We start from the raw sequence: 22,956 nt of genomic DNA, 5'->3' as shown, positions 1-22,956 counted from the left end.
AAGACTTACAACTTGTTGAGAGGAATTTACTTTGCAGTACACCTGGGTGGGAATTTACAGTCCATGCATTATTTTGCACTACATTTGGTGTACTCAGTTTATTAAGATATCTTGAGGCTTGTCTACAGGCAGAGCTATTCGGAAACAGTAATTATGCATGGACTTGACTTTACAGAAGCATTTGCAGGATCTGTATTTTGTCTGTATTTATACAGCACCAAGCATAACTACAGCCTCTGGACCTAACTGTAACAAAGAGAGTTGATAATTAAATCAGACTTCCCTAAGTAATACAACTTTATCTGATGAAGCATCTCTCACATAAACTGTATCCACAATTAGCTACAGCGTTAAACAGCATGGAGTTAACTTTTTTCTCCAAAACAGGTCATAAAACAGGCGGGTGTTTTTGCTGGCATCTAAGGAGGCCACTGTCACTTAGAGGTGCATGACAAGACCCTGAACTGGCTAAAACATTGCATACTCAGGTGCTGCGTCAGCCCAACAACACTTGCCTACATTGCAGTTTGCGCACCACAGAGGCAATCTCATGGCTTGGATGGATGCTCCTCCATCCTCCCTACAGGCAGGAGGATGAACAATTAAGACTTTTGGGTTGACAGCAAGGGCAACGCATAGGGGGGTGCAGGCGGGTGCATGTGCAACCCCCGAGCGTGTCAGTGCACCCCATACAAAAAGGCATTGCCAACAACACCAGGGGCTAAGACCCCTGCTTGGTGCTCACAACCCTCGCCACTGACAGCACAGGCGGCATCTGCGTGAGCGCCCCACTTACCACCACTGCACTCCCACTCCCACCGCGTCCCCCCAGCCGCCAGGGGCACACACCGTTCATGGCTGACGGCAGTGCGGTGGGGATAAAGACTTTTACAGTGTCCTGGCCTTGCTCGCCAGTGCTGATATTTCATGTTCAGTATTCAGTACTGCCAATTCTCATGATTTTTTGGTGTTGTTCTTAACGTCTACACTTCGGGAATGTGAAAAAGTTCTCTCTCATTTTCACACACATACACACACACGCAGGCAACCCCTGCTTAACGTTGTTTTGCTTAGTGCTATTTTGCTGTAACGCTCATTTTAAATTGATAGCCGATTCCACTTAGCGCTCAGTGAGTTTCGTTATAACGCCCGTGGTCACCATGTTGGGTTGTCAAATACTTTTGGCTTCGCTTAATGCTCGGTTTTCCAGGAACCGATTAAGAGTGCTAAGTGGGAGTTGCCTGTGTGCGGGTGTAGATATATAACGAAAGATCTAAGATTTTCACATTAGCTCTTTCTTTGTATGTGCATGTGTACGTATACACACGCACACATCTATAAAAAGAGCTAATGTGAATATATGTGTATACACATATACATACACACATATAAGTTTTTCACATTAGCTCTTTATACATGTGTATGTATATACCTATATGTACGTGTGTATATGCACCCATATTCACATTAGCTTTCTTTTTATATATGTGTGTGTATACACACATGCATATAAAGAGCTAATGTGTAAAACTTACATCTTTCTTTATACACACACATATATAAAGAGCTGTTACATATATATACACACTATATATATGAGCTTAGTTTTTATTTTTTATATATATATACATATATAAAGAAAGCTAAAAAAAGAGGAAAAGCTAAGTTAAAAATAAAGAGCGACGTGTACCGTATATATTTAGAAAGAAACAGCTAAAATCTCTCTCTGTGTCTCTCTCTCTGTCTCTATGGAGATCGAGAGAGGCAGAGAGAGAGATGAAGAGCTGATGTGAAAAACGAAGCCCTTTCTTTGACCCAGCGGACACGCACAGAAGACCGACACGTCCCTCACGCCCGAAGCACAAGGCCACAGCTCGGGGGAGCCGGCAGCGCTGCAGGCAGCTCGGCCGCGGCCCCCGGGGCGGGCGGAGGGCGGCGAGCAGGCCCGGCCCTGCCGCGGGCCCGGGGCAGCGTCTGCCCGGCCGGCTGCTGCGGCTGCCAGAGCGGAGCGAGGGCGGCGCGGCCGGGCCCAGGCAGCCCCGCGGCGTCCCCGCGCCTCTGCCCGCCCCGCCGGGGCAGAGGGGCGGGCCGGGCCGGGCCGGGGCCAGCGGAGGCTGCGCGGGGCTGGAGGCCGGAAGATGGCAGAGCCGGAGACTCAGCTGCTGCTGGGCGTGGGGCTGATCGGTAAGGACGGGGCGGGCGGGCTCTGGGCTGATCCCGGCTCCTCGTCCTCCTGCCCCCGCGGGACAGGGAGCCAGGCCGTGCCCGGGGCTGGGGCTTTTCTGGGACCCCCTGGCCCGCGGAGAGCCCTGCCCCAGCTCGGGGGCTCTCCCCAAAGCTCGGCCCCTGCCACACCAGAAGAGGCGTCTGGGAAGAGCGGTGCTTGTGTCCAGCCAGCCTCGGTGAGGCGACCCCGGCGTGTGGGAGAGCCAGGGCCTGCGCTCCACTCGGTGCCCCCACGGCGGCGTTATTGGGAGGCAGCAGAAGCAGGGGGCACGGGGTGTCACCAGAAGTTTGGGGGGGCTGGCGGCGCGTCTAGGCCCATGTCGCGCGCCCCGTGTCCATCCTCTGGGCAGGTAGGAGCTGCTGCGTGGGGGGCCGGCGGCAGAGTGGAAACACCTCAGACTAGCGTATCCGTTTAGTCCTGCCCAATAATTTCACAACCCGAGCGAGTCTGTGTAACAGTCGAGAGCTCGTTTTTGGCCTCTCCAAAGTGCTGCGCTGCATTGGTGGAGGCGGTCAAGGAAGGAACCTCGTGTTCTGCAAACGTTCGCGTCCCTGCTTTATTTTAAGCCCCTGAGTGTTTCCGCTGGCATCCATGGGGTTGGTCAGATGTTTAAAGTGAAGTAACTGTTAAAATATTTGTAGGATTGGGGGTAGGGAGAGCAAAAGTCTTCATTGTTAAAAGGAAAGGCTTTTAAATAATCCCTCTTTTCCAATGACTGAGATTTCCTGTAGACAGATCTCCAGTAGAGCTGAGATCAGGCTGTTCTGAAGACCAGCCCCTCGTGTATATATAATCTTCAGATTTCAAAGTCCACCAGGGCTGTAAGCATTGAGTGAAGCACCACAGGAAGAAATCTGACTTTTTTCCCTGAAAATGTGTGTACGGGGTTAATAATATGGGAGTTACTAGAACTCAGTGGAGTGCTCAGGAGTTAACTTTCAGTTTCTCATGGTGCTATGGCCATAAAACTTGCATATTCTTCATGTCTGTTTGTAAATGTTTCGTTGTTTTTTTTTTTAATATCCTCGCAAAGCTCAGACATTTGAATGTATGCAGTAGTGAACCGGCTACAGTGAATCAGGTCTGGCAGCGGACGACTTTTTATTTTATTATTAACTGATTTTTTTTTGATTTTTTTTTTTAAATGAAATGAACTGAATAGCAGTTTTAAAACAGGAGCTGAAACATTTTAAGTTGCTGAATATTTTTGTTGTTGTTTTCACCTGTGTAAATGGACATTGATAAAACCCGTTTCAAGGACTGATTGATTGATTGCTATTCTCACTCATGGATATTTACTTCTCACTTCCAAATATAAATGGTATGTTCAGTTCTGGCCTTGGCGTGCAAAGTTTCAGCCTTGCGTGCTTTCCAAGTCTTATCTCAAATAAGATTTTTACAACATTTTCTATATGCCGGATAGTAAAAGGTTTATAACTGAAGCATCAATGCACAATTTTATTAATAGAGGCATGAGTGGATACCGATGTGTTTAGGTGTAAAATGGGATGTTAATCTTGATTCCAGTAAACACATCTGATTAACCAATCAATTTACTTCCTTGCTGCTGTTTGGCATTCTCACAGTGAACATCTTTCCACCATAGAAAAAGACACCAATGGCGATGCTTTGTGGGTCTGGTGTTTTCCTTCCACCACAACTGAGCTGAGGGATCTGTTGCTAAGAAAATGCTGCCTTACAAATAAAAACAAGCTGCTTCACACCTTTGTATTTGGCCAGTATAAGAGGACATGGTTCTACATCACAACAGTGGAAGTTCAAGATTCTCCTGTCTTGAAAAAGGTAGGACTGAAGGCAGCAAAAACTAACTTGTTCAGAAAGGCATGAGCTTTTGAAGGCTACAGCCTATTTCATCAGATGCTAACTGAAAAAAAGGAGAAGGGAGATACGCATGGATAAAAAAGAGGTAAAGTAGATGTATTGTTGGGAGTTAATAGATACAACTTCCTTTTGAAATCACTGAGATAGCTTTAAGCATATGCAAAGGTGAATTTGACTCCTGGATGCATTAGAGGTATCTTTGTTGGCAGGGCTGTTCATTTAATTATTAGTGTCTGCTTCTATATAGATATAGAAATAGGAGGTTAAAATAAAAGTTCTTCCTTGCTCTGACAAGTTTACAATTTGAAGTTTAGACCCAAGAAATGATAAAAGAATAATGGTTATTGGCAGCGGCAAAGGGAGGCAGTTACAGCCTTCTTTGTGGATAGACAGCTGCTGTAAATTGATTGAAAGACAGCTGGTCTCTGCATGGTTTTAAGGTGTCTCCCTCTTTCTTTTTTTTTAATGGCAGGACTACATTTTCTTCCAGTGGAAGATTGGAGCTGATAGACCTGGCAGGAAGGCTAATTTTAATTAAAAAGAGTGTACTGAGAACAGGGCGGCTACTCCTCCTGGCAGAAGGGGTAATATGGAAGATGTGAGGATCAGTGGGACAAAGGAATGAAATAAGTCAGATGAGACGCTTAGGGTTTGAAAGGATCAATAGACAGAAGTATAGTAAAAGACCTAGGGAAGGCACCGTTATACATAATTTCATAGTTTCTAGGGTTGGAAGGGACCTGAACGCATCATCAAGTCTGACCCCCTGCCGTGGGCAGGAACAAGTGCTAGGATCATAATACCCCAGCCAAATATCTATCCAAGCTCCTCTTGAAGACCCCTAAGGTAGGAGAGAGCACCACCTCCCTTGGGAGTCCGTTGCAGAGCCTGGCAGCCCTAACTGTAAAGTAATGTCTCCTGATGTCCAGCCTGAACCTTCTCTCTAACAATTTGTGGCTGTTATTCCTTATTATCCCAGGTGGTGCCCAGGGGAACAGAGCCTCACCTATTTTCTTCCGGTCTCCCCTGGAGAGTTTATAGACAGCCACCAAATCCCTTCCCAGTCTTCTCCTGTGGAGCCTCAATAGATTCAGAACCCTGTAGCCTCTCTTCATAGGGCCTGGCCTGCTGCCCTTGGACCATGTGAGTGGCCCTGCTCTGGACCCTCTCAAGATTAGCCATATCCCTGTTGAAGCGCAGAGCCCAGAACTGGACGCAGTACTCCCAACTGCGGCCTGACCAGCACCGCATATACTTGATGTCCTTGCTGCATCTTGTATCCTGCTAGCTTTTCAGCAGCTTTCAAAACTGCAGGCCAGGCTTTGAAGCTTCCCTAGCTACACCCTGTTTAACTGTATACACTCCTCCTTTCCCTTCTTGTTGGAGGGAAATATTTGCAGACTCATAGGATACTACTTGCACCTAATTTTCTGATGAACCCGCACCATTTCTGAATTTTTTCCAATGGTATCAAATAGCATTTGAAGAGTGTTTGATGGTGCAGAACTGTAGGGTCAAATATATAAGATCCAGGCTTGAATGTGTGTTGGAAAAGAGCTGTTACATCTTATAGCTACAAACAACAGAAAGAGGTTTTTTATATTATATTAGTTTTCTTAGAAGTGCAGATTCATTTTTATCAGAAATGAGCAACGTGCAGAGAGATCTTGTAGTATTTTTGTGTTGTCTTTTTCTGAATGGTTTTGTACATGCATACCTACCTCATCTTTACTTACATTGGTTATTTAAATACTGCAGATATACTTGTATCCTCTGTTCTCTATCTAGTGTTAAGACTGTCAGCTAGTTTGTTGTAAGGCTTGTACCTCTATGGAATTCTCTAATATGCTCTTATTCTTATGTAATATGACTATATAATATTATATAATATATAATTCTTATATGATATGACTCCCCATGCTCTTCTCGCATACCCACATGGTTATGGGCTTCTCACTGCACTGCAACCTCTCATCTCCCATATGAGATTAATGAGGGGAAAAGTAACTCTCCTTCTTATAATTTCACTTGGTGCACCAAATATTAAAACTCCTAACTGTGGACATAGGTCAAGCCTATTGGCCATGTCGCTTCTACAGTTTTATGAATAAAGCCTATTATTGTCTCATTCGCCTGGTACTGTGATGTCTGGCATGAGTGTTGCATTTGGGTTTCTTAATGTAAACATTTACCTTGACTGAAATGGAAATATGTAAAGCAGTGTGCTTTTTTTTTTTTTTCTGTGTGTTTTGGACAGGTGACTCATTTTTCAATTGTCCTGACTGCCAAAGATTTTAACCCGGAGAAGTATGCAGCCTTCACTAGGATATTGTCTAGGTCTGTATGAAAACTGTATGTAGTACTAAAGTTTAAATATTTGGATCTTGCCAAAATGGGAGATTTGAACTTTGTTTGCATTTTGTCTGGCAGCATGACAATCTGTTGGGATCTTGTGTTACCATTTGTTATTCCAGATCTATAAATTCCAGATTGGTGATTCATTTGATCTGGCTGGTTTGTATTTGTGCAGTAAATATTAGGACAGTGTCAAACGTTCAGCTTATTTTTTTTAATCCATGTGCTCTCGTACGTTTTGGGCTCTTGGATTTCTGTAGCTTTTGCAGACCAAGCTCACTGACTATGCCATTGAATATCCCCTGTGACTGTAGCTCTGTGTTCTTGCAATATCTGTCCCATAGCAGAAGGGGAGGAACCCCCATTCCTCTCTGTCCTTTCACATCCTCATCCCCTCATAATCAGTGGCCCATGTGCCAGGCATTCCCCTTTATCAAAATCATGGTCCTTCATTCCCATAATTATAATTACAAATAAATAATATTAGATGTCACTATGTTGGACTCTAGCGGGAGGAGCTGGTAGGTGTTGGCTGATCAGCTGCCACGTTCTCTAGAACCTGTTGAAGATGTGGCAGTTACGGACAGTCCCTGAAACTGGGGAAGAAATTAAATGCAGCATTTGTGTTATAGGCAGACGAGCAAAGAGATGCTATCAAATGAAGTGTAAGCTCTGTCAGGTACTGGAGAGCCTTGAAGATAATTCAGCTTTAGTGCTGCATAATATAGTTTAGTTGTGGGTCTTTTTGTGGATCACTTTAACAGAGATTTATAAAATGATCCTCTTTCCCCATCTAGCTTTGATTTCTGAATAGTCTGTGGGGAAAATACTAGTTGAATTCAAAGTGAATGCGACAGCTTTGTAGTGAAACTAAAATGGAAGATAAACTGCAGCACCATTTCTAAATAAGCTGTTTAAGACTTAAGTACCTTGCCCCTACATCTGAATTGGTTTCCATTTTCCTAGAAGAAACTTGGTTAGAGCGCATTGGAACGAGAATGATTACCAGGAAGGGAGTGTTTTCTGTACACTAGGGACAGAATTAAAGTGTGTTTGCTTTCTGCCTCCTGTCTAGCACTTGTGTCCTAATGTTCCTTTGATAGTTCATGATGTAGATAATGCAGCTAGTCGCTGCTTTAAAAGTTGGAAGAGGGATATAAAAAGTGTTTTTCCCCTTCCTGAAACAGATATCTTATAAAGCTGTGCAGAAATGTTCTTGTTTTTAACTTTGGCCATGTTAATACTGCACGGGTTCTTGCACCTAGAATGTTTCTTTATATGCATCAAGGTTTTGCGCTGAAATTGTAGCTCTTGCCGACTTGTAAAAGAGCAAATTCTATTTGGAACGCGAGTCAACCATCAGTCCTAAAAGACAGGCAAGCTTTTGTGTGCATGCTGAAAGGCTTTTCTTCTAGTATTTAAAACGAGCATCAATCACATGCTTAAATTCTGAATTCTTTCAAATAAGTGCGTTGGTGACACCATGACTTTTTAATATGTCTGATCATACTATTTGCAGTCATAGTCATAAACCAGGCCTTTATTTTTATTTTTGTACAGAATCTATTTGAAGTATGGAAGCCCAGTTAAAATGATGGAGAGTTACGTTGCTGTTCTTACAAAGGGTATCTGCCAGAATGAAGAAAATGGATCTTTCCTCAGCAAAGATTTTGATGCCCGAAAGGCTTATCTTGCAGGTTCAATCAAAGGTTATTTTTTTTTTTTTTTTTTTGTAATCTAACTACTTTGGGTCTTGTTTAAATACATTTTCAGAACCATTGTAATGTCAGTCTGCATTCATATGAAATAGATTTACAATCATGTTTCCAAACTATGTTTCACTAAGTAACTAATATCAACTCTTTTAATATATTTTGATTTATAATGATATCTGTTGTCTAGTCAGTCTCTTTAAAACTACTGCCAAAATACATTTGCTACACTATAACCTGTCTTTCTTTTACCCTCTTAGATATGGTTTCTCAATTTGGAATGGAAATGGTTATCTTATACACTGCACTTATGTTAAAGAAAAGAATCGTAGTGTATCACCCTAGAATAGAAGCCATCCAGGAGTTTACCAGGTACAGCATGTATTTGTAAATACTATGAGCCCTGATTTAGAAAAGTATCGAGACCCAGGGAAATACTTAAGGAAATGTTTTAAGTTAAGCACATGCTAAAGTTGTACTGACTTCAGTGGAGCTTGAACACATGTAAGTGTTTTTCTAAATCGGGGCTTTGAACAGTAGAACTAATAATAAAGTTTCTGCTACCATCAATAATAGAAGAAAGTTCAACAGAGTGTATGGAGGGAGATAGGGAGGAAGCCTTGTATTATTATATTAAAGAGACTCTTAATGTCACCGTTGATGTTTGTCTTTAAACATTTGTGGCTGTAAGTGCATTGATTAGTACAAGCAAACATAAATTAAGTTTCAAATACCAACTTCATTTCCTCAGGACACTACCTGCTTTAGTATGGCATAGACAAGACTGGTCAGTTCTTCATTCCTATGTACATCTAAATGATGATGAACTGGAAGCATTAAAGACCTGTCCAGGTAGGGGTAACAAGTTACCAGCTCAGCCTGATTCACAATATTGATTTAACCTTTGGTAAAGCAACACCCTATAGCATTTTTTCTCCCAAAGAATCTGATACTGTGTCCCTCATGAGCTCACTTCTCAAAGCATAATTCAGTTTGGTTTTTAGATTACTGTAGAAATTAGATTGTACGGTTCTGTTTTCTTTTAGGGGTAGGGAGGGAGAGAGAAATTAGTGTGATTTTTTTACCAAGCAAATAAATAGTTCTGTTGCTGATTCCAGATGGTGTCTCTCTCACCCTTCCCCAATGCGTATTAGACCTGCAAGTGATTTTTCTTCTTTACTTTTGCTTTTTTCTATTGTTTTAGTTCTGATGGACTGAAAAACATAATGTGCAGTGTTACATGGAAGTGTTGGTAACAGGCCTTACACCATAACAGTGTTTCTTACCTTCAAAGATTTTTACATTGATGATCAGTAACTTCTTATTTTTTTAGTTAAATTAACTTATTAATGGATATTTCACTATATATCTTGGAACTGAGTTTTGACTGTTTTACGGTGACAGTTAAGGACAGTTAGGGTTTAGCCAAAAATGGGCTCCGAGTCATAGGAGTCTGATTTATGACTCCATTGTATGGCAGATATTGTAAATTTATATCATGCATGAAAAAGCTCTTGGCTTATATGTCGGGGGGGGGTGGTGGTGCATGTGCATGCATGCTCCTGGTGCTTTATTTAAAAACAAAAAAACAACCACAAAACATAATTTGGTTATATTTGGTTTCCCTTTCATTTAAAGTTTTGCATATAAAGACATTTGCCTTCCTTCCGGACACTAGCAATATACTCGCATCAGTAAAGTCACCAAAGAGTTTGGAAAGTTCTGTTCCCTGTTTGTGCCTCTGCAGATTGACCTGAGCCAAGCAGAAGCAATGAAAGAGATAAGGTGATGGGAATACGTTAAAATATAAAGTTAGATATATAGCACCAGGAGTATAAGCCAAGACCTTACACATATCATTTGTGCATATATGTGTCTATATACTTTGGTTAGTCTATAAGATATAAATCTACCCTGCCCTATATACTCCTGCACAAAGCTGGACATGAGAGAATAAATAAAGGACTTTGTGAACTTCCTTGCTCTTGACTCGCACAGATGGTAATTTGAACATTTAATTTTGACCATTAGTATGTGTTTCTGTTCTTCAAAATTGCTAAACACATTTACAGAGAAGAGCTACTTTGGGAAATGCACTGAGTTGTACCTACTAACATGCTGCCTATTGGAACATGTGATACTGCAGCTGCTGATGCTACCAGCGGCAAAATTATGATTCAGACAACAGCAAAGGACATCTAAGTGGAGCCTCTTTAAATACAGATTAGCCTTTTGAAAGTAAACACAGTTTCATTTTTAGGAATATTTTGAGCAGTGTGTGTGTTTTGACATTGGAAAACAAACCTCCTTTTTACAGCTGATGTTTGTTCTTCCATGCTTAGTGCCATTAAAATTTAATTGTAAATCTTTGGGGGAAACAGAATTCTTCAGGCATAGTTGAAAGCCCACTGATCTAGAGAGGGACTCCTTTGCAGTAGCTGTTGAGTCAGATGCTTAGTTTTAAAATAATTGTAGCTTACACTGTTTTTTATGTGAACATATGATGTGTGTGTTATTGGAATTTTCCTTGCTTGGTAACTGGTTATTCTCTACCATCCAGGTTACATTGCTGGATTTACAGATCCCGAAGTGAGTAACAGACCGGATCTCTATGATGTGTATGTGAATTTGGCGGATAGCGAAATTACCATTTCCCCAATAGTGAAAGGTAGGTTGGTTGCTGTTTATATTTTTGGGGTGCTTTTATTGGTTTGCATTGTTACTCCAGCATAGAGCCACATTAAAAAAAAACCCAAAAAACAAAAACACTTTGATCCTGTTTTCATGCGTATTCAAAAACTCTGGTTTCTAGTGCTTGATAGTCCTTCCCCACAGAGCTAAAAGGCCTCAGAGCTAAAAGGCCTGGTAAATCCAGGCTATAGGAATGCCTTCCTGGACGTGGATGCAAATGGAGCAGGGAGGGACCCGTATAAATATGTGGACATTTTCATAAGTTATATATGGTGCATTGTAAATTTACAGTTGTAACCCCTGTGTGTGTGTGTTCTTTGTGAACTGTACCTGGATCCAGCCTAGTAATGCCCAGATTTCTAGTGGTATGCTGACTTAGGTTCCTAAAGTTTGTGATATTTAGGCTTCCAAGTGTCTAAGGGCTGAAATGTGTAGGCACCTAAATCCCTTCAATATCTCCTTAAAAATGAGACTTAAGCTTTTAAGTCAGTTAGGCAGTGTAAGATTGAGCAGAATAAAATAAGTGCTTTTTTAAGGCATCACAACATTTTCTTTCCCTTTACATATCCTACTGAACTGGGTTTCGTATCCGATTAGAAATTGATGGGAAATGCTGCTTGCAAAACTTGCAGTGCATGACAGATAAGGCATTTGAGCAGTAGGACATCTTAAACTTACTGCTTTAAAAACAGGCAAATTAATTCTTTTATGGATGTTGAATAACAGATACTAAGAAGAGAACTTATAATTTGGTTTGCCATCGATTTTCAGTTTGTAGTTTGCATACACATGTATATATTGCTGCTATAAAGAGATAATCATCCTTTAAAAATAAGCCATTCATTTGTAAGTGCCTTAGTAATGGAATTGGAGAGGGGAGGAATGTTTAAACTGTCATCAGAATTGTATGATATGTTGTAAATGACATTTGAAACCCCTGGGTGCATGTTATTTGCACTCTACCAGGATCCAGTGTATTAAGGACCAGATTTCTGACCGTATTCTGATTCAGGAACCTACGTTGAAACTTGGTGGATTTCGGCTCCTGTGTGTCAAAGGGATGCATTATTTTTAAATATAAAGAAAAACTATAACTTGCTTATATTTCATAGCTGGTAGGGTCGGAAGGGACCTGAGCAGCTCATCAAGTCCAACCCACTACCATGGCAGGAAAGAGTACTGGGGTGAAACGACCCCAGCAAGGTGTTCATCTAGCCTCCTCTTAAAGACCCAGTGACTTAAAGACTCAGTGACTTGGACGAGGGGGTAAAAAGCACCCTGTTCAAATTTGCTGATGACACTAAGATGTGGGGGGATGTAGGCACGCTAGAAGGGAGGAATAGGCTACAATCGGACGTAGACAGGTTACAGGGGTGGGCGGATGAGAACAGGATGGGATTCAACACCAACAAGTGCAAAGTGATGCACCTGGGGAGGAAGAACCAACACCATACCTACAGGCTGGGGAACTCCCCTCTTGTCAGCACGGAGGTGGAAAAGGATCTTGGAGTCGTCATTGACTTCAAGATGAACAAGGGCCGGCAGTGTGGGGATGCAGTCAGGAAGGCCAACCGCACCTTGTCATGCATCCACAGATGCATCTCGAGCAGATCCAAGGAGGTGATCCTCCCCCTCTATGCGGCACTGGTCAGGCCGCAGCTGGAGTACTGCGTCCAGTTCTGGGCGCCGCACTTCAGGAGGGATGTGGACAACATGGAGAGGGTCCAGAGGAGGCCACTCGCATGATCGGGGGCAGCAGGGCAGGCCCTACGAGGACAGGCTATGGGACCTGAACCTGTTCAGCCTCCCCAAGAGAAGGCTGAGGGGGATCTAGTGGCCTGTTTCAGAGGGGACCAGCAGGCATTGGGGGAGTCCCTGTTCCCCCGAGCGCTACCAGGAGTGACCAGGAATAATGGTCACAAGCTGGCAGAGGGTAAGTTTAGGTTAGATACCAGGAGGCGCGACTTCACGGTCAGGGCGGCTAGGGTCTGGAAACAACTTCCAAGAGAAGTGGTGCTGGCTCCTACCCTGGGGGTCTTTAAGAGGAAGTTAGATGAACACCTTGCTGGGGTCGTTTGACTCCAGTACTCTTTCCTGCCATGACAGGGGGTCGGACTCGATGATCTGCTCAGGTCCCTTCCGACCCTAGAAACTATGAAACCCCCAGAGTAGGAGCCAGCACCTGACAGTGAATCCTAGCTGCCCTGACAGTGAAGTCGTGCCTGCTGATGTCTAGTCTGAATCTACCCTCTACCAGCTTGTGACCGTTCTTTCTGGTCACTCCTGGTAGCGCTCGGGGAAACAGGGACTTCCCCAATGCCTGCTGGTCCCCTCTGACTAGTTTGTAAACAGCCACTAGATCTCCCCTCAGCCTTCTCCTGTGGAGGCTGAACAGGTTCAGGTCCCATAGCCTGTCCTCATAGGGCCTGCCCTGCTGCCCCCTGATCATAAAAGCTGTCACTTAGTCCTGGATATAAAGATTTTGTGTTTGCCTTCTGGAAACTAGCAATATAATACTTCACATCAAGAAAGCTACCAAAGAGTTTGGAAAGTTCTGTTGTCTGTTTGTCCCTTAGCAGATTGACATGAGCCAAAAGGAAGCAATAAAGAAGATAAGGTGATGGGCATACATTAAAATGTAAAGTTTCTAGTTCTGGTTTTAATATGAAAAGGTGCATAGGAAATCTTACTCTTCCTTTCATGTATATACTTTCAGAGAGCTACAGGTACAATCTAGCTGAGTTAGATGATCTGAATAAACGTGTGTTGTATTTTCTGTTCTCCAGAGCCGATGACGATGGGAAAATTGCACAAAGAAATTGGTCAGCTAATTGTTCAGTCTGCAGAAGATCCAGATAAATCAGACAGTCAAGTCATTAAGGTTAATCTTTTTTTTTAAATATGTTTACATTCTTTTTACCACTAACACTCTTGTTATATTTATTCTCTCTCTTTCTAAATTTAAATTGCAGGATTCTCTTCCTTTTCCCCCAGGCTCAGTAGATCTGTCACAGTATCTGGTTTATAAATACTACTGTACGTTGACATAGAATAACACTGCTAGAAAAGTTAGTTATAGTAGTATTAATATTAACTAAAGCATAGTGTGTTGGAACACTGTGCCACTGCAGGAAATGTCAGGCATTCTTTCTATATATTTAACTTGAAGTAACAAGATACTGTAACTGTGTCAGATTTTATGATCTCCTGTTTGCTTCACTTGCAGCGTATGCTTCTTCAAAATTTAAAGATTCACCTTTTAAAGTACTGCTCTTTTTATTTCTTCACACACCATGAATTTGGTTTTCAGAAAAAAATGTACAGCCCTGTAAAGTCCTGAGCACTTTGCTGTCCCTGAATTAAATATATTGCCATTTCACAGAAACAAATTGTTTTTCTTATTTAAAAAATGGCATTTTGATATTATCAACCAATTCTTTTCCTGGCATTTTATTTGTAAATTATCGATTTATACAAATAAAACGTTGTCCTAGCATTGTATTCACCCCCCCACCCCTTTTCTTTGTGCTTTTAAGGATATTTCATTGAAGACAAAAGAAATCTTGAATACTTTGGCATCATTTACTGAAGCTTATGATGATGGTGAGAAACCAACACTTAATGTCGAAGCTCTAAAACAAAAGCGATTTCCACCCGCTACAGAAAACTTTCTTTATCATTTAGCAGCTGCTGAACAAATGCTTAAGATATGACTATGTCGGTGTACTTCAGTGTTACGGACCAATACAAAACAATTCTCTTTACCATACTGCTATGAATATCCAATAATTATGTAAGAAAATTAAAGATATCAAATGTTATATTTTTAATGATGTAATGCAAAATATAGATGATCAATCTGGAACGTTATGGATGCGCATTTGGAAATACTTCCAGTCTTTCTGGTTTTTTTCTGACAATACATAGAAGGGGCAAATAGTGTAAAGCACAAGTAGGAATGGGGCACTTGACTCCTCGTGCCTTTTGAGCCTTTCTCTGTATGAGAGGAGGGGAATGGAAATGTTAGAACATAACATTGGATGTCCTGGTTTAAATAAATGAAATGGGATACTTTCAGCCCCACACACACAACTGGAAAATATCTATAACTGTAAAATTATACCCATTTGTCTTTTTTTTCAATAGTCATAAAGTGATAGTTTATTTCAGTCAGCAGTCTGAAACTAACTTTTCTTTATTCTTTCTGAAAGAATTTAGGGTTTTTGGGGTGTTTTTTTTTAAATGGTGAGACCTACTTTCTGAGCCAAACATCCAATGTTTCTGCAGAAATGTCCACAAAGCCTGTCAAAAGGTTCTGCAGTAGCACTTTGTTATATTCAAAATATAACTTTTTTTCCCTGTCCTTTGTACATATGAGCTATAGCATGTGGTTTTACATAGAGATTTTATACTTACGATTAAAACTTTAGTAATCCATATTTACACTGTTAAAGAACTGAATGTTTGTTATCCTGAAACTGTTAGAGCTCATCACTAACTATGTACAAGCAATATTCCTTGAAAAATGTCTGTTTACATATAAATTAAGGAAGTCTATTTTAGATTATGGATAAGGAAGTAGGCATTTATAGATCAAATGGCTACTTATTACAGCTAAAAAATCTGAAAGTACTACCTTTTATAATCCCCTATTTTCAGGGGTGTTTAATTCTACTCTGTTCATGCTGGATGGAAACTTTTTAGTTTGTCTGAATGCAGCTGTTTTTGTCTCTCTAAGAACTGCACTTGACTGTATTTGCAGATCAGTGCTCCAGATCTTTTTCATTTATAGACTTTAAAGGCTGGAGGGGCTGTTGTTCATGGTTTTTGTTTTTTAAAACACTCCTTTAGTATTGCTGCTTTTGTTTTCAGATGTTTTTAATGGTCCAAAATTCAACATTTAAGATACATAGAAGGAAATGCATTTAAGGCCTGATCTAAAGTCTCTCAAAATCAGTACGAGTCTTTGAGTTGATTTGAATATATTTTGGATCAGATCTTTAACATTGCAGTAGTTATCATACAATTGCCTGCCTGAAATAATTTACACAACTTCTTAAAAGTTCTTTAATGAGCCTTATGTAAAATAGCATGTGGTTTTGAATCTTCACAAAAAAAAAAATCAGTTGCAAATTATTATATTTTGTGTTTGTTTAGGTGATTTTCTTGTTGAATATTTCTTTACTGTTTGTCTCAGACATTTCATTCTAAGGGTTTTTGTAAGAAAACAAATGAAACTTAAATTTGCACTTCAGGAAGTATACACCTAGCACAGATATGCCTATAAATAATTATGATGCTATTTGTCCTGAGCTCTTGCCCTGTGTATTTCACACTGATTGTGCTTGATTAGCCTTAGTCAGCAAAAGTCATAGGTTTCATCTCTTATGTTACAACAAAATGGTAATATTTAGTATTTGGTAGCTTAAAGCATTGAAACATTATGAATACCTAGGTCAAAAAAATAGAATTTATTTTTATTTATATTGTATGCACAGTGAGATGGCTTAAGCATGTTCTTGTGGTAGGTGGGGAAATAGTTTTGATTCAGTGTGCAAAACTGGAGTTCTCTTCTTTCCCCAGATGTTACAAATGTTTGTAGGAGAAATGGGTCACTGGCCTTGTGTTGAAGTTCTGTATCACCTGCACTTCTACAGCCTCTTTTCCAGGAATAGCAAAGAAGGGCCAGTCTAGTAATAATCAGATTGTTCTGCCAACTTCTGAAGGATCACATGCTGATATTTTGTCTCCAATATCACTTATTTTTTGTGTTTCAAGAAGACAAACTGTACCTAGTGGCCAGTGCCTCTCTTCCAAGTGAAGTCTTGACACGTACAGATTTCACAGTGGTTCAAAAGGGGATTTTGAATCCAGTTGGTCAAGTTAGCAACCCTGTACTCATCCAGTTCTGCGCTGAAATGTAACAGTGTGAGATACCATATTAGTTCTGGTTTCCAGCCTGTTCTTGATGTGTTCAGTCAACGTATTTTGCAACTGTTAGCTCTGGAAACAGTCTTTGTATGAAGCTGTATCCTTTATTATTCATTTAGTGGTAAAGATTGCACAGGTTAAATTCTCAGTTATGCCTGCTCTGCCCTATTGCCTTTAAGGGCTGTGTAAGTAGGGAGAAGAGGCCTTACAGTTGAAATGTGCTAATGCTGATGCCAAAGTCAGACCAGGATCCAACTTATAACTGTATTAAATCTGTTGTGTACCCAGGAGGTTAAATCAGTAAAAAACATATGCAAAATAAAGTGAATCCAAATGTGAAGGGAATCTGTTGAATGAAATGGTGCCCGTTTCTAGGCATTTCTTTCACCCAAGAACACCTTAAAGTGGCAAGTGCTTTTCTCCTTCTCCCTTTGCCCCTGGCTCCTTGGGGTTGGTGTATGGTTGGAACTAACCTAACTTTCAGTTAAGAATGCGCAGTGTGTTTTTGTTGCTTTTTCTTGGGAGGGAGGGGAAGTTCCCAGATAATTATACCAGGGCAAACCCTGAAAAGTGCTAACACTGCAGTAGCCTCTTGCTGTAAGGGAAAGGGAATAAACTGTACTGATGAACAGCACCCATACAAGGGGCTGTACCCATGTACAACATGCATGTAGAGTGGACTGTGGCCCCTGTGGAGATAAGTGGCTTTATCACACACAGACCCAGACACAGGCATGGGCAAACAGGGCGGCTGCCTGCAGCCTGGACAGAAAGGGGGCCAGAAAATGGAAAGAAAAAAAAAATCACAATTGCAAAAAAAAGTTTTAATATTGCGCATATATGGGACTGTAACAGGGAATATCAGCCCTGTTACTAGAAAGCAGGCCCACCCCTTTAAGGCCCGAACCTTCTGGGCTCGGAGAACTGGTGTGGAAGGGGTTAATAGCTGGGCCAGGCCGTCTAGTCAGCTGACTGGAAGAGGAAGGACTATAAGAACCCAGGCCAGTAGGGAGGCAGGCAGCTGAAGGCGAGGGAGTGCATCCCAAATCTCCAGGGAGAAGCTGGACGCGTGGTCCAAAGGCTGGAAGAGGGAACCGTGGAAACCTGGCAAGATAACAGATGCCCCATGAGCCAACAGATGGGATCCGAAACAAGAACACGGCATAAATGTAAGAGGACATAATCACTTGGGGGTTTTTTATTATCATTTTATTGAGGGCAGTTATGAGACTCGGACGGGACTGTCCATACTTCTTTTTTGATTATTGAACACCGGTGGTTTGGGAGAGGCTATTAGGGGATGGAGGAGGCCTCATTTTGGGGGCCCCCTATGGAATGGGTATCCCAGTGCCAGTGGAGGCGGGAAAGTTGGGTAGCTCCAGAATGAACTTTGCAGAGGCAGCCTTCATTTGGACACCTGGTGCATGTTGTATCATGCAATGTGTAATTGCGTCATCCCATATCGTCTTTCCACATTTGTCTCATTTAGTGCCCAGGGTTGACTTACTCTGGGACTGATTTAGTGTTGCATAGTGATTCAGACTCGCCTGTAGGAACCTTTGCTTCATTCATTGCAGAGGTGGGAAGCTGTGAGTATTAAGTGAGGTAGGAGTGTGTTATGTGGTACCCTGGTAATCCCCTTCTCTGCTATTTCCTACCAGCTGGGCTCTAGTCTTCCTCCTTGTTTCCTGGTCCATCTGAGAGTCCACTATTTCCAGCTTTTTGTCCTTGCTTTTTTTACCAAGATTATCCCCGTTCCTCCCTTGTCCCTGACACCATCGAAGTTGGGGTGGGCAATTATTTTGGGCAGAGGGCCACTTACTGAGTTTTTAGCAAGCCATCAAGGGCTGCATGATAGGCAGCCAGGGGCAGATAAATATTAATTTCTAAATTTTTTTAGGGGACCTGTGGGCCAGATAGAATGGCCTGGCAGGCCGCATTCAGCCCCGTGCCACATTTTGCCCATCCCTGATCTAAATTCATCTGCTCTGTCTTCATCACCCACCGGCTCCTCAGTTTCTTCCCTCCATCTTTCCTTCCCTGACGGCCTGTACTCCCATTCCCTTTGTCCTTCTGTACTTCAGGTGGCAGCTTTCTTCACATTGCCTGAGCATGACTTGGTCATTAGGAACGTGCATCAAAGCAAGAAACTCGCTCTCAGCTCCAGTGCCTAGACCAAGAGCTTTCCCTGGTATAAACCTCACCAGGGCACACACAATCTTAAGAGACTTTTTTAGCTGCTAAATGTAAGTCTCTACTGACCATGAAAACTGTAATTTTTCATCAGCTTATTACTTGTCTAGCTTTGTGCCCTTATGAAAATCCACCCAGAAAAGCAGACCCCTGACTCAGAATACCCTGCTCTTAAGTGTAGGGCCGGGTAGCTTTTCAAAATGCAGGTGAAAATATTAAAAGTTCAAGCAAAGCAATGCACTACCTAGCCTTTTCCTTAAGTCTAGGAAGTTGCCTTTCCTGCCTCCCCACCCCCCGAAAAATTCATCTGAAGTAACCCCTGTCATACCATCTTGGACCAGACAGTGAGGCTGGCAAAAATTCCAACCAAGTGAAAAGAGGATCTTGCAGGAAATATTGCACAACTCGAGGAATAAGCAAGTATTCCATCTTATGGATATATATCATTCCATAGCTGGAGTTGCCATTGCTTCAGCTATTTACTGTAACAAATAGTAATCATGGGGGAGAGTGGTATAAGCCTTGTAGTTACCATGGCAACTCTAAATGAAGGTCTTGAGGCTTGTCCGAGCTGCTCTGCTAAAGGGTAGTGTCTTTCATGGTCCTTTGCCTTGACTGTGGCTAATAACAATCAGCATTAAAGCAGATGGAGAGATAAGTAGTAAAGAGTATTTTCTCCTTAGTGGTATTAGGAGTTTCTCTTGTTTATCAAGAGCAGAATTAGATATTCTGGGTTTGCACCGAGTATATTGTTGGTACAGGGCTAATAATGGGGGGAAAAAAGGTCAGTGTGACAGAAAATGTGACTGCAGGATTTATTCTGATCATGAAATCTCAATTAGGGACTTCAAAGGGAAATAAACATTTTCTGGTACAAAAAGTGAGGTGCCGATTTCATTACAAAATAGATATAAAAATCCCTCTCCCTAGACAGTACAGCTAATTGATCCCTGTTGAATGAACTGGTCTAAAATGAGCTACTTGATCTTACAAACCTATACATTGTCATATCAATAACTCTCGGCACACTTTGGATAGAACAGCTCGTTCTGCTATTGCTTCTATTTCTTTTTCTTCCTAAGATGATTAAGTTATGTTATTGTCTACAGGAAATCTATCAAATAGAGCTGTCAATGTACAAGAAAATCCTCTGCTGAGGAAAACCGTATTCTATTTTCTCCCTCCATTTAAATTTAAATCTCACATACAAGGGCATTAGGTGACAATCAAGGTCCTGTGTATAGCCATAGCCACCTCCTCACACTTTTGTTAAGATATTGCAAGTAGGCCCTTGTACAGTGGCTAGTATTCGATTCGGATTCAGCTGATTCGGGGGGCAGTAATTCGATTCGGTGATTCAAGTCACTGTCCCAAATCTATTTGTCCGAATTTGATTTGGAGATTTGGCTGCCGCCAAATTGGCTGAATCTCTGAATCAAACAGGCCCCTTCCCCCGCCCACTCTCCCAGCCTTGTCAATGGCTGCCCCACCCAGCCCCAGAGTCCTGGCGCTAAAAAAAAAAAACAACAACAAAAGTTAAGTAGAAATATCCAGGACAAAGAACAAGATGAAGATCAAAATGCTGCAGTCTTAGTTGGAAGCTATAAAAGCTTGATTTAACTTGATTCCAGGCCTGCTCCTTTTATTAATTACTTTCCAGGTGTACCATTTTAGATGCCACACCTGAACTTGCCTCGTAAGTGGTACAACTGGAACCCACAGTGGTCAGTGTGTATTATATGGCTCCCCCTGTGCCTGACCTACAAAGGCAATGGCCATAGGCGACTGGTAGGGGTGCATGGGAGTGCACATAGCCCCCCTGACGGGGCCGGTGCCCCCACTGATGGCTGACACTGACGGGGCTGGTGCCCCCCTTACAGGGCCGCCACCGTCAGCATCTTCTGCGAGTGCCCCCCCCCAGAATCAGGAGGCACCAGTCATTCATGGCAATGGCTTTTATGCAGTCCTTGGCTAAAGAGGCTAGCTCATTTTCGTTGTAAATGCTCTTTGTGTTGATCAAATGATGGCCACTAGCAAGAAAGTACAGTCCAATCTCACAATGAGAGAGGGAGGGGGTGTGTAACACATATTTACCAGTGGATTACACAACTTGTTGCTTATGCTGGCACTAAATCTTCTTTTCCTTACAAAGGTATGAACTTGTGTATTACAAAAGACTGCTTCCACCAGTTTCACTGTAGTTCATAGTGTAAGAGCTATGAAAGTTTTGACCCAAACTTTTTAACAGTACCACAGATTCGTGCAATAATCTGAACACCTGGCTAAATATCTTAATGTCATTTCATTTAGTTGAACTCTAAAAGTTTTGACAGCCTGACTTCTGATTCTTTATGCACATTTCCCTGTCACATGAATTACAGCTCTGGACCATTATCATTAGAGTTATTTTCCCATTATTTGCCCCTGCTTGTTTCCCTTGCATTCACACTATTTATGGACAAAGAAGATAAAGACTGTGGTTCTGAGCAGCAGAACATGAGGACTTTGTTCCCTTCAAACTTAAGGCAGCTATTCTGAGTCTATCACAGAAAAGTCTGCCCTTGATCTAAATGTATCATAGATTTCCAAGGCTTGCCTTTGTGTGTGAAAAGCATTCAGGTCTATCTGGTGATTTTGGTGTCCAACCCAACACTTTAAGGAACGCAATTTCCAGAACTTTCTAAAAACTAAACTTTTTTAAAGGGACCTCATGTTGGGCACCCAAATCAGGAAAATCACTCAATACCTTGGAAAACTTAGGTTTTCCACATATCCACATAAGCATGCTGCAATCTCCAATCATTACTCACCGGTAGAAAAGTTATAGGCAGGAGGACTAAAAAAAGAAAAGAGACAGAATAGTTAATGCTACTAAAAAAAGTTTCATAGTGTGGCTAATCTAGTGGCTGTAGGGGCCGGGTGGGGAAGCGTGGGGGAGAAAAGGCAGGTGTACACTACTAACCCGCAGGAAAGCAAATGACAGCTAAGGCTTGAATTAAGGTACTTTTACCTTTGTCTTTCAACCCCTATGCCAGAGGTAGAAACATCACTGAAATAGCATTCACTCTCAGCTCATAAAGACAACTCTTGCAAAAGTCCACATCAACAGAGCTAATGGGAAGAAACATAAGGGACTTCACCTTTCCCAAAGGACAGGAGTGACAACAAGGTTTGTGTAAGGAAAGCGAGAGGCCACAGGAGGTAACAAATAAGCAGTCTTCAAGAGAGCATATTTGTGCCTGAATTAGTCTCTATGCTGTCTTGGCCCCCATATTTCAGGATCCCAACCAGATCTTACCCAGCAGGATGGACCCCAACGAGTCTTCAGCATAGCACCTCATTTCATTCAGGAGCTGTGTGGATTAAGAGAAAACCCAGCACGCCATGACGGATGATTTTATGTGTAATGGGATCTAGGTATGGGCCTCATGGTGCCAAAAACCAGCAATCCAGTCAGTACATTTCCACCTAGGGATGCCCAAGCGTAGATGCTATTCAGAGGAAACAACTTACGTAAAATGCCTAAGTTTTCTTTAGAGGATGATGGGAATAGTCTGAAATTAAGACAAAACCAACAGGAGTAACACTGGCCTCCTTTTTTTTGTAACTATCGAAGCATCACTGTTACTCAGAAAAGCTTTTTTGCTAAAACCCAGAATAATTGTGCAATAAACTTCTGTTGTGGCAATTACCCAGTGGTCTAAATAGAAACGTAATTACATCACCGGAATCAGGATGCACGGAGGACTTGAAAGAAAAAAGACAAAAATGGAAGATTAGGACATCTTTACCAGTCTAAAGGATAAGGAAATTAGCAAGTAAGTTCCTGAAGTTCTTTTTATCAGCTTACCAGACTTAGCTTCAAGGCTTTCTTTACCTAAAATAAAGTAAAAGATTAGACATAATGTTTCAGAAGAGGCAGCCTTGTTTCCAAGTTTATTTTATATATCTATATCGATATATAGATACCTATAGACAACAACAACAGCATTTATATAGAGCACG

At 41.8% G+C, this 22,956-nt stretch overlaps 1 protein-coding gene across 3 annotated transcripts; it reads left to right on the top strand.

Moving 5' to 3' along the window:
• The first annotated feature begins 1,994 nt into the window (after positions 1-1,994).
• On the top strand, positions 1,995-17,098 carry DENND10 (DENN domain containing 10). 3 transcript variants are annotated; one of them, XM_090058163.1, is made up of 9 exons: positions 1,995-2,184; positions 3,834-4,030; positions 6,327-6,406; positions 7,985-8,121; positions 8,397-8,508; positions 8,888-8,988; positions 10,697-10,804; positions 13,614-13,708; positions 14,364-17,098. In XM_090058163.1, the coding sequence occupies exons 1-9, from the start codon at positions 2,139-2,141 to the stop codon at positions 14,538-14,540; spliced, it is 1,053 nt and encodes a 350-aa protein (XP_089914289.1). In that variant the 5' UTR covers positions 1,995-2,138; the 3' UTR covers positions 14,541-17,098. The 3 variants fall into 3 exon arrangements, with proteins under 3 accessions (XP_089914289.1, XP_089914286.1, XP_089914287.1); XM_090058160.1 differs by having other exon boundaries at positions 1,997-2,184; positions 7,985-8,133; XM_090058161.1 differs by lacking the exon at positions 1,995-2,184 and adding an exon at positions 3,239-3,548 and having other exon boundaries at positions 7,985-8,133.
• The last annotated feature ends 5,858 nt before the right edge of the window (positions 17,099-22,956 follow it).

Source organism: Crocodylus siamensis, chromosome 7 (genome assembly GCF_052110815.1).
Source record: "Crocodylus siamensis isolate JL-2025a chromosome 7, ASM5211081v1, whole genome shotgun sequence".
NCBI lineage: Eukaryota > Metazoa > Chordata > Crocodylia > Crocodylidae > Crocodylus > Crocodylus siamensis.
Note: the sequence above shows the minus strand (reverse complement) of the source record. Positions and strands in the feature narration are given on the sequence as shown.